This window comes from Acinonyx jubatus, chromosome D2 (assembly GCF_027475565.1).
Source record: "Acinonyx jubatus isolate Ajub_Pintada_27869175 chromosome D2, VMU_Ajub_asm_v1.0, whole genome shotgun sequence".
NCBI classification, from domain to species: Eukaryota; Metazoa; Chordata; class Mammalia; order Carnivora; family Felidae; genus Acinonyx; species Acinonyx jubatus.
The window spans coordinates 8,135,562-8,148,238 of NC_069393.1; the positions used below are offsets into that span (position 1 = coordinate 8,135,562).

Below are 12,677 nucleotides of genomic sequence, written 5' to 3' on the forward strand. Positions count from 1 at the left end.
GCCTGCTTTGGATTCTGTGTCTCCCTCTCTCTCTCTGTCCTTCACCTGCTTGTGCTCTGCCTTTCTGTCTCTCTGTCTCTCTCTCAAAAATAAACATTAAAAAAAAAATTAAAAAAAAAAGATTGATCTTGTTTAGATGTTTATTTATATCTGTCGTATCTGTGTTTATAAGTAGTCCAACCAGTTTCTTGAGGGGCATTTATAAGAGTGAGGAACATTTTGGAGTTCTCATGAGGAAACGTTAGTGAACTTTGTTGGAAAAAAAAGGAGGTCAGATGTCTGTAACCCCAAAAACATCCAGGACTTGTCTAATGTTTGTACTTACATAAAATTACATAAAATTAATTTAGCTTTGCTCAGTAGATAAATACGCATTAACCTTATGACTCTTTATGTCTGTGAAATTCAAAGTCATCAAAGACAGAGAGTCATTATTTCAAGCTAAGTTTTCTGCTTTTTATCTCTAGTTGTTATCTCTGTCTCAGGAAGACATTGCCACATTTTCTGTTTAGGAAAATCATTGAGAATAGTATTTACTTCACAGATATTTTTGTTTGCTTCCAAATCTTGTTATTTAAAATGATTTCCTCTTCTAGATTTCAAAGCCAGGCAGGTCAGTGGTAGCTTTAGAATGTGTCTTAATCCTATCATCCCTCTTTTGCAGGAATCCATTAGTGATTTCTATTGGTATTACTCTGGGAAAGATGTTATTGATGAACAAGGACAACGGAATTTCTCCAAAGCAATTCAAGTAGCAAAACAAGTCTTTAACACGCTCACAGAGTATATTCAGGTAAACATTTAAATATTTCTGCTGTTTCAAGAAAAAAAAGAGTCAACTTGTTACCATTAAATTCCGTGGAGAAATGCAATATGCCAATTTTCCTGCCGTCATTCACATTCGCTATTGACCTTTCACATAGATTCTTAACCAATGACAATTAAATATCAGGTTGAGGTGTGAATTTATATGGCATGAACTTGCCTTACCATTCGGCAGATTGAGTTATTATTAACTCCTTTCAGGGGTGAACCAGGATGGGGACTCTATGGTATCTCTAGGTCCTGGTGTATATTAAGCACTCAATAAATATTAAAGAAGGGAGAGAGAAAGGACAGAGCAATAAACTACTCTTTATTGTATTCCAACAAAAGTGAGGAAGGAGTTTCATAAAAACCTTATATAAAAGAGAATGTGTTTAAGAGTTCACTATGGAAGGAGTCCAAATGTCCATCATCACACAAATGGATAAAGAAGATGTGGTATCTATCAGATATACTACTCGGTAATGAAAAAGAATGAAATCTCACCATTTGCAACAATATGGATGGAACTAGAGGGTATTATGCTAAGTGAAATAAGTCAGAGAAAGATAAATATATGATTTCATTCATGTGGAATTTGAGAAAAACAACAGGTAAACATAGGGGAAGGGAAGGAAAAATAAGATAAAAACAGAGAGGGAGACAAACCATAAAAGACTCTTAAATACAGAGAACAAACTGAGGGTTGCTGGAAGGGGACAGTATGTGGGGGAAAGGGTTAAATGGGTGACAGACATTAAGGGGGGCACTTTTCGGGATGAGCGCTGGGTGTCCTATGTAAGAGATGAATCACTGGGTTCTACTCTTAACATACTGTATGTTAACTGACTTGAATTTAGAAAAAAAGAAAAAAGAAAAAAATTAAAAAAAGAAGCCATTCAAAAAAGCCAACAACTTCATTTTAGTACATATGTATGTGTGTGTGAAGGCACATACACACACATACATATAAAATCATATAATAATGTATGTTACAGGTAGAACTCCAATAACCATGAAGAAAATACCTTTTTGGGGGGGCACCTGGGTGGCTCAGTCGGTTGAGCATCCGACTTTGGCTCAGGTCATGATCTCACAGTTCTGTGGGTTCGAGCCTCGCGTCAGGCTCTGTGCTGACAGCCCAGAGCCTGGAGCCTGCTTCGGATTCTGTGTCTCCTTCTCTCTCTGCCCCTCCCCCACTTTGTCTCACTCTGTTTCTCAAAAATAAATAAATGTTAAAAAAAATTTTTTTAAATACCTTTTTTTTTTTAAACATCAATTCATTTTATGTTCTTCTTAGGCTATATTTCTAGTCTTGACCTGCAGATTTTTAAAAGATTTTATAAAATTTTGTTTTTTTCAACCAGGGGAAACTTTATTATTATCTAGGGGACCAGTCAGTCATCTCTCCTTTCAGTGTTCTGTCTCCATGGCCAGTTTGACTCTGAATCAGTCAGTCTGTTTGAAGTACCATGCGCCAAGGATAAATCAGGAAGAATAAACTTAGGTTGTGTCATTAGACTAAACATAATCTTACAGCAGAAAGAAGTTAAGTGAAAATGACAGATGGTACCCCAGAGCCTTGCATAGCTACCGGTGTTTATAGAATGACTGAGTACAAGAACACGGGGGGCCAAGTGAAGCCAACCGAGCTAATGTCGGACACTTAACCGACTGAGCAAGCCAGGCACCCCCAAAAGCAAAATTTTAAATTTGTTTCAGCCCCTCACATTCCTATTCCCTTGTCTTCCCTGGCTTCCACTATTGCCTTCATATTCTCATTATTCTCATCCACGCCTAGAAAAGTATCGATACAGCATTCCGTGTCAGTTCTCTTGATTAAAATATAATAGTTACCTGATAACATGAGCAAGCCAAGGGACTTTTTAGGAAGTGAATAAAATGGTTTCTAAGTAACATATGGAACTTAAATGCCTTTTAGGTGGAGAGTGAGCGTTTCCTGGTTTCTAATATAGGTGAGATTCCTGAATTTATATAAAACAAGAAGAATCCATTAACCTCTCAGTATGTGCAAAACTGTTTTTTTTAATTGAGCTGGACTTGACAAAGCATTAAGTTGGTTTCAAGCATACAACATAATAATTTGATATCTGTATATATTGCAAAACGATCGCTGCAATAAGTCTGGTTAACATCTGGCACCATGCATAGTCCTAGAGTGTCTTTCCTTATGAGGAAAAATTTAAGATTTACTCTCATAGCAACTTTTGGATATGCGATGCAGCATTGTTAACTATTGTCGCCATGTTGGACATTCCAGTCCCTAGATTTATTTATTTTATAACTGAAGGTTTGTACCTCTTGGCTCCCTGTACCCATTTCATGTCTCCCCCAACACCACCACCTCTGCCAACCAGCAGTCTGTTCTGTGTGTTTATGAGCATATTCTTTTGTTTATTTTTACGTTCTACATATAAATGAGATCATACGTGAATTGCCTTTCTCGGTCTGACTGACTTCACTCAGCGCAATGCCCTCAAGGTCCATCCGTGTTACAAATGGCAAGTTTCTTTTTTTTTGATGGCTGAATAATATTCCATTATGTGTGTCTGTGTATGTGTGTGTATCTCATATCACATTTTCTGTCTCCATTCATCCATCAGTAGACACTTCGATTGTTTCCATATCTTGGCTGTTGTAGGTAATGCTGCAGTGGACATAGGATGGCACGTATGTTTTATGGTTTGGACTTAGTGCTTTCATTTTCTTCGGGCAAATACCCAGAAGTGGAATTACTGGGTTATCTGGTAATTCTGTTTTAATTTTTTGAGGAAGGTCCGTAGTGTTTTCTGTAGTGATTGCACCAGTCCCACTAACAATATACAAGGAGTCTCTTTTCTCGACACCCTTCCCGATGCTTGTTATTTCTTATATTTTTTATAATAGCCGTCCTAAAAGGTGTGAGGTAGTATTGCATTGTGGTTTCTATTTACATTTCCCTGATGATTAATGATGTTGAGCATCTTTTAATGTACCTGCTGGCCATCTGTGTGTCTTTTTTAAAAAAATGTTTTTAAAAACATTTTTAAATCTGCTCACGTTTTAATCAGATTATTTTTTACTGTTGTATGAGTTTTTATATATTTTGGTCATTAACCCCTGATTTACATATATTTTCTCCCATTCATTATGTCCTTGCCTTTTCATTTTGTTGATAATTCCCTTTGCTGTGGTAAAGCCGTTTAGTTTGATGTAGTCCCATTTGTTTCTTTTTGCTTTCATGGCCTTTATATTTGGTGTCAAATCCAGAAAAATTATTGCCACTATTTTTTCTTTAAAGAGTTTTATGATTTTCAGGTCTTCCATTCAAGTCTTTAATGCATTTTGACTTAAGTCTTGTATATGGTGTAGGAAGGTAGTCCAATTTCATTCTTCTATAAGTGGCATATGTTGTTTTCGCAACACAATGTATGGAAGAGGTTGTCCTTTCCCATTGTATATTTTGGCTTTTTTATCATAAATTAATTGACCACATACGTGTGGGTTTATTTCTGGGCTCTCTTCTGTTCTCTTGATCTATAGGTCTGTTTTTATGCCAGTACAATCCTTTTTTATTACTTTATTTATTACTTTTTTATTACTTTTTATTACTATAGCTTGTAGTATAGTTTGCAACAGGGAGCGTGATGCCCCCTGATTTCACAAGATGGCTTTGGCTAGTCAGGATCTTTTATGGTTCCGTGCAAATTTTAGGATTACTCTCTTTCATGAAAAATGACACTGGAATTTTGATAGGCATTGCATTGAATCAATAGATTGCTTTGGGTAGTATGGACATTTTAACAATATTAATTCTTTCAATCCATGAGCATGGAATATCTTTGCATCTATTTGTGTCCTATTCAGTTTCTTTCATCAACGTATTCTAGTTATCACTGTACAAGTCTTGGTTAAATTTATTCCAAGGTATTTTATTCTTTTGATGCAATTGTAAATGGGATTGTTTCTCTAATTTCTCTTTCTGGTAGTTTATTATTAGTTGATACGAATACAAAATTTCTGTATACTGATTTTGTATCCTGCAACTTTCCTGAATTGATTTATTAGTTCTAACCATATTTTGGTGGACTATTTAGGATTTTCTATATCCAGTATCCTGTCCACATGCAAATAGTAAGAGTTTTACTTCTTTCTTTTTAATTTGGGTGTCTTTTATTTCTCTTGCATAATTGCTTTGTCTGAGGCTTCCAATACTACATTGAATAAAGATGCTGAGAGTGGGGGCACCTGGGTGGCCGGTTGGTTAAGCGTCCAACTCTTGATTTCAGCTCAGGTCATGATCTTGCATTTCATGAGTTCTAGCCCTACATCAGGCTCAGTGCTGACAGTGCAGAGCCTGCTTGGGTTTCTTTCTCTCCCCTCTTTCTCTCTGCCCTTACCTTCCTTATGCTGCCTCTCAAAATAAATAAATAAGCTCAAGAAATTTTTAAAAAATGGTGAGAATGGGCATTCTTGACTTATTTCTGATCTTAGAAGAAAAGCTTTCTGTTTTTCATCATTAAAAAAACATTTGCTGTGACCTTGTCATCTTTGACCTTTATTATGTTAAGGTACATTCCTTCTGTACCCACTTTGTTGAGAACTTTTATCATAAGTGGATGTTGAAGTCCATCAGATACTTTTTCTGCATCTGTTTAGATGATCATATGATTTCTATCCTTCATGTTATTAATGTGGTGTATCACATTGAATGATATACAGATGTTCAAACATCCATTGCATCCTGGGAATAAATCCTTCTTCATCACAGTGTATGATCTTTTCAATGTATCATTGAATTCAAATTGCTTAAATTTGTTGAGGACCTTTGCATCTATGTTCATTGGGGATATTGGCCTGTAATTGTCTTTTCTTGTTGTGTCCCTGTATGGTTATGTTATCAGGGTAATTCTGTCTTCATAAAATGATTTTGGAAGTATTCCTTCCTCTTCTATTTTTTTTGGAAGAGTTTCAGAAAAATTAGTGTTAATTCTTCTTTGAATATTTGGTAGAATTACCAAGGAAGCCATCTGGTCCTGGACTTTCATTTATAAGGAGTTTTCAAATAACTGATTCAATCTCCTTATTGTTAATATGTCTATTCATATTTTATATTTTTTTCATGATTTCGTCTTGCAAGGTTGTTTGCTTCTACAGCCATTTTATCCATTTCTTCTAGGCTGTCTGGTTTGTTGGAGAATAATTGTTCATAGTAGGCTTACTGTCTTTTGTATTTCTGGGGTATCAGTTCTAACATCTTCTCTTTCGTTTTTGATTTTATGTGAGTCTTCTCTCTTTTCTTAGTAAGTATAGCTAAAGGTGTGCCATTTTGTATATCTTTTCAAAGAACCAGGTCTTGTCTCCATTGATCATTTTTATTGTCTTTTTAGTCTCTATTTCATTTCTTTTTGCTCTGATCTTCGTTATTTACTTCTACTAACTTTGGGCTTCATTTGTTCTATTTCTTGTTCAACGAGATGTAAAGTTTCGTTGTTTATTTGAGATTTTTCTTGTCTTGAAGTAGGCATTTATCACGATAAATTTCCCCCTTAGAACTACTTTTTCTAGGGGTGCCTGCGTGGCTTAGTCAGTTAAGCATCCTACTCGGTTTTGACTCAGGTCATGATCTCATGGTTATGAGATCAAGACCTACGTCAGGTTCTGTGCTGACAGTGCAGAGCCTTCTTGGGATTCTCTCTCTCAGCCCTTCTCCTGCTTGAGATCTCTCTCTCTTAAAATAAATAAATAAACTTTAAAAAAAGAACTGCTTTTCTTCTGTACTCTGTAATTTTTGTTACTATATTACTATTTTCTATTTTCTAAAGATATTTTTTAATTTATCTCTTATTTATTCATTGGCTCATTGATTTTTCAGAAGCATGTTGTTTAATCTCCACATATTTATGAATTTTCCAGTTCTCTTCTTGTAATTGATTTCTCGTTTCATACCATTGTGGTCAGGAAATATGCTTGATACATTTCAGTATTCAGTCTTTCTTAAATTGTTAAGACTTGTTTTGTGACCTAATAAATATATGATCTATCCTGGAGAATTCCATGTACAAGTAAGAAAAATATACATTCTGTTGCTTTTAGAGAGAATTTTTTGTACATATTTGTCAAAGTGGTCTGTTTTAATGTGTTGTTTCAAGCTGATGTTTCCTTATGGATTTTCTATATGGGTAATCTATTGATATAAGTGTGATATTAAAGTTCCTTACTGTTATTATACTGTCTATTTCTTAAATCTGTTATTATTTTCTCTATCTATTTAGATGTTCCTATGTTGGGTGAATAAATATTTACAAATATTATATCCCCTTGTTGAATTGACCCCTTTATCATTATATAATGACCTTTTTCTCTTTACAGTCTTTGTTTCAAAGTCTGTTTTTCTAATATAGATATAGATACCAAGCTTTCTTTTGGTTTCCATTTGCAAGAAATATCTTTTTCCATCCCGTCATTTTCCATCTGTGTGTCTGTATATCTGAAGTAAGTCTCTTGTAGGCAGTATATGAGTGGGTCTTGTTTATTAATCCATTCATCAATTTATGTGCTTTGATTAGATATTTTGATTCAATTATGTGCTTAGATAATTTAGTACGTTTACATTTAAAGTAATTGCTGATAGGTATGTAGTGATTGCTATTTCATTCATTGTTTCTTGGCTTTTTTGTTTTTTCTTCTCCTTCTTTTCTTCCTCCTTTGTTTATTGTTGTTTCATGACTTTCTTTAGTGGTATGCTTTGATTCCTTCCTCATTATCTTTTTTACATATTTACTATAGGTTTTGCTGGGTGGTTACCATGAAGCTTACATATAGCAACTTCTATTTATAGCAATGTATTTTTTTTTAATTTTTTTTTAGTGTTTACATTTGAGAGAGAGAGAGGGAGACACAGAATTCAAAGCAGGTTCCAGGCTCTGAGCTATCAGCACAGAGTTCGATGTAGGGTTCAAACCCACACACCATGAGATCATGACCAGAGTCGAAGTTGGATACTTAACCAACTGAACCACTCAGGTGCCCCAACAGTTTATTATTTTAAGTTTATTTATTTATTTTGAGAGAGAGTGTGCACATGCAAAAGTGGGGGAGGGACAGAGAGACAGGGAGAGATAGAGAATCCCAAGCAGTGTCACTGTTGGAGTCACTGTCAATGTGGAGCCCAACACGGGGCTTGAACTCATGAACCACAGGATACGACCTGAGCTGGAGTCAGATGCTTAACTGACTGAGTCGCCCAGGCACCCCATAATAGTCTATTTTAAGTTGATAACAACTTAAGTTTGAACACATTATGGAGCTGTACGTTTTTATTCTCCCCACCCCTCTTGACATCACAATTTACATCTTTTTATCTTGTATATCCCTTAACTAATTATTGTCATTACAGTTATTTTTACTACTTTTGTCTTTAAAACTTTATACTAGCTTTATAAGTGATTAATCCACGATGTTTGCTATGTATTTACCTTTACTAGTGAGATTGATACTTGTATATGATTTTTTTTATTGCTAATTAGCACCCTTTCTTTTCAGCCCAAAGCAGTCCCTTTAACATTTATTGGAAGGCTAGTTTAGTGTTGATTATTTCCTTAAGCTTTTGCTTGTTTGGAAAACTCTTGATCTCTCCTTCAATTCTGGATGACAGCTTGACCAGATATTCTTGGTTGAAATTCCTTCTGGTCTGTGAAGTTTCTGCTGAAAAAATTTGCTGATAGTTTGGGAGTTTCCTTTTATGTAACAAGTTGTTATTCTGTTGCTACTTTTAAGAGTCTCTCCTTGGCTTTAACTTTTGACATTTTAATTATAATGTGTCTAGGTCTCTTTGGGCCCTTATTTGGTTACTTTCCCAAGGCTATGGAAGTTTTCTGCAATTATTTCTTCAAATAAGTTTTCTGCCCTTTCTCTTCTGCTTCTGGGACCGCTGAGATGCAAATAATATTTGGCCTGCTGTTGTCCCAGAAGTCCCTTAAGCTTTCTTCACTCTTTTTCATTCTTTTTCATTTTTGTTATTCTGGAGTTTGCTCCACCTGGTCCGCTGTTGAACCCCTCTTGTGTATTTTTCAGCTGGGTGAGTGTATTCTTCAGCTCTGTGATTTCTGTTTGGAACTTTCTTACATTTTCTTTCTTTGTTGAATTTCTCACTCTGTTTGTCCATTTTTCCCCCTTGATTTTGGGGAGCATCTTTATGACCATTCCTTTGACCACTATATTGTTTCATTAATTTTTTTTTCTGAGGTTTTAGCTTGTTTTTTTCGTTTGGAATATATTCCTCTGTTTCTTCATTTTTCTTGATTGCGTTGGTTTCTGTGCATCAGGTGAAACAGCCATCCCTCCTAGTCTTGAAGGAATGGCCCCCCCTTAGGAGATGAACTTTATCGGTCAACCTTATGCTAGCTCTTGGTTGTGCCTCAAACCATTTTAATTGTCCAAGCAGTCTATTGTGTCTGAATAACTTATAGTAGTTGAGGGTGTGCAAGACCAGTCAGTGTCCCAAAGGGACACTTAGCCCCTGGAGTCAGGCTGATTGGAAGCTAAACCCTCAGGCAGCAGCTTTAAAAAAAATGCAAATATATACAGTCCTGTGGGATTATAAACATAAACCCTGCTGGCCCCAGAGCAAGGCAATCTGGGAGCAAGGCAGTTGTAAAACTCGGGGTACCAGATGAGTGTACATGTTCCTTTCTGGGAGATGCCAGTGAGCTGTAGTGAGGCAGAGGGCGGGGGACACAGTGATGGCATCCCTCAGCCTGTGTTCACTGAGAATAGCTTCATGGCCCCTAGATGCGTGCGAAACCTGAAGCATGCCCCTAAGGTGAAAGCTCCAGGACTAGCAAGTAGGTGTTTTTCACAGAAGGACTGGAGGTATGTTTCTGTCCACTCTCTGCAGTACTTGGGGGTCATGGCCTGGCCAGAACTGTTTCCCCACTTACTACGGTCCCAGGGGACCCAGGAACATAAGCCACCCTGCTCCCCAGAGCCTAGTAATCCAGGGGTGTCCCGTGGGAAGCAGGTCACACAAACCAGGTACCCCACATAGAAATTAGGGTGTGAGGCATATATAAGATCTCCCCTCTGAGAGATGCTGGTGCCCTGGAATATGGCAGAAGGAGAATGTGAAGGTAATGCCTGCTTTTCGAGGTCTCTGGAGGGATTTACCGTCAGTCTTTAGTTTGTTCATGGGAAGCCTGCCCCCTCAGGCTGCAGCTGTGCTGAGAAGCTGATAGACCTCTTTCACAGAAGGATTGAGCTCCTGGGTCTGTCCCAGCTTGCCGTGGCGGCTTCTAAGAACTCTTACATCATTGGTTACAGTCCCGTGGACTGTGAGCTTAAGCCTCACTGGCCGCCAGAGCCAGGCAGTGTCGACTTGTTCCCTGCCAGCAGCCACAAAAATCAGGGCACCAGAGAAGACCATAAGCTTCTTTACGTAAGATACCAGTTTGCTGGATGGAGCGAGGGAGAGGGAGAGCACAAAGTGTGTGTTCCCTGGCCGTCCTTCCCAGAGAGGAGCTCCATAGGCCCCTGTCCATGCGCCACACCAGAAACCTGCCCCCAGGCCCCAACACCTGCACAAACACGTAAGCCCCTTTCTCAGAAAGACAGATGGAGTGCTTGGCTGGCTCAGTCAGTTGCGCGTCTGACTGTTGCTCGCAGCTCAGGCCATGATCTCCACTTGGATGGATTTGAGCCCTGGGTCAGGCTCTGCGCTGAGAGTGTGGAGCCGGCTTGGGATTCTCTCTCCCTCCCTCTCTCTCTCTGCCTATTCCCTGCTCACACACTCTCTCAAAATAGATAAATAAACATTGAAAAAAAATAAAAGAAAGACCAGGGGTGTATTTCTATCTGCTGTCTATGCAGAAGCCTAGGAGTGATGGGTGGTGGTCTGCTAAGAACCGCCTGTGTGATTGTTACAGTCTCAGGGGACCCAGGCTCACAAGTCTACAGATGTGTGCAGAAGCTCCCTTCTGGAGATACTGCTGCTCCCAAGCACAGCAAAGGAAAAACACATAGGCCTCAGTGGCTGGAGTGAGGCGGAGGGGGAGTGTAAATATGGCCCACGCCAAAAAAACAAAACAAAACAAAACAAAACAAAAGAAAAAAAAAACAGGAGAAGGAGAAGAAAAAGAAAAATGGAGCCGACTGGCTTTAGTCAAGCACTGGGAGAGCATGGAAGAGAGAGCCCACAAAGCGGAGAACAGAGATGGTGCCTGCTGGCATTAGTGAGACAGCGGAAAAACAGGAAGACGGCACCCAGCAGCCTCCACCCCTGGAGAATATCCCAGCGGGCCCCTGCCCCTCAGACCCACGCTTTAAAATCGGGAAATGCGTCTCTGTCACATGAAGTCTGGATGCTTTACAAAGGGCACCTTCTGCGCTGGGCGCTGGGGTGGGTGAGTCGACACAAGGGCGCTTTATGAGCCTTTCTTTCCTTAAGTTCACCACAGCCCCATAGGTCTGGGGGGCGGGAAACCCATTGGTCTTAAAAGCCAGATGTTTGTGGGGCTCGTTTCTCAGGTATTGGTCCTAATTGGGCTGCCCCACGTGGGGTAAAATCGCTTTGTTCCTCAGGGAGAACCTCCAGGGTTTGAGATTTCTTCCAGTTGTTGGGTGTCCTACCTGGGGTGGAGTTTGTGACGAGATCGCTCAGACTTTCCTGCCTCCTACCACGTGCTTTCTTTTTGTTTTTTAAATTTTTAAAATTTTCTTTAATGTTTTAATTTTATTTTTGAGAGGGAGAGAGAGAGAGAGTGTGTGTGAGTGGGGGAGGGACAGAGAGAGAGGGAGACACAGAACCTGAAGCAGGCTCCAGGCTCTGAGCTGTCAGTACAGAGCCCTACGCGGGGCTCAAACTCATAGACCGCGAGATCATGACCTGAACTGAAGTCGGACGCTCAACCAACTGAGCCACCCAGGCACCCCCTCTTATGTCACCATCTTGAACTGGAACCCCAAACTTCATTCTAATTTGTTCATGTCACAGAGAACATTCTATGTGAGCATTTCAGAAATAAAGTAGCTTGGTTTATTATGGCTTGTTCATTCTTTAATTTCTTATTACTCCTAGTTTACGTGGCATTTTTATATAATTTAATCATTTCTGAATTATATGTTTTAGTAAAAATTATTTTGTAATACTTCTGGATATACAGAAAAGTTGCAAAGAAAAAGTGGAGAGTGGGGTGCCTGGGTGGCTCAGTTGGTGAAGCGTTCAACTCTTGATCTCCGCTCAGGTCATGATTTCACAGTTCGTGGGATCGATCCCCGTGTCTGGCTCTGCACTAACAGGGCAGACCCTGCTTGGTATTCTCTCTCTCTCTCTCTCTCTCTCTCTCTGCCCCTCCCCTGGTCACACCCTCTCTCAAAAATAAATACATAAGTAAACATCAAAAAACAAAAATAGAGTCTGCACGTAAGATTCACCTGCCTCTCCCTAACATTGACATTTTATATAACTATGACACATTTATCAAAAACAAGAAATGAAATCACAGTCTTCTGAACTAAATTATAGACTTTATACTGACTTTATCCATTTTTCCATGCATGTCCTTTTTCTGTTCCAGGAGCCAGTCCAAGCCACCCCATTGAATTTAATGAAATATATTTTGAAGAAGCTTGCATTCGCATCATATTTATGACTGTTATTAATACTGGGAATAAAAGCTCATCACTAGCTTCGTGCTTATTTTGGACTCCCTTTTAGATTACACTATTGTATACTGCTTTTGATTCAAATTTTTGCTAACTATAGAGAATTATATAAGAGGGAGATCCAAAACCAATGAAGTCAAAGTAATCATCTATAGGATTTCATTGCAGTTTTAATAAAGGGGAAAGAATAAGAATTGCTTGAATAAGAGGAC

General features: G+C 38.6%; 1 protein-coding gene across 7 annotated transcripts in view; it reads left to right on the top strand.

Moving 5' to 3' along the window:
• RYR2 (ryanodine receptor 2) overlaps nt 1-12,677 on the top strand; it is a 749,501-nt gene that overhangs the window by 688,514 nt on the left and 48,310 nt on the right. For all 7 annotated transcript variants that reach the window (XM_053207799.1, XM_053207801.1, XM_053207802.1 and 4 more), the window contains one exon: nt 665-793. In XM_053207799.1, the coding sequence (XP_053063774.1) occupies nt 665-793 (129 nt within the window). The remainder of the gene's footprint in view (nt 1-664; nt 794-12,677) is intronic.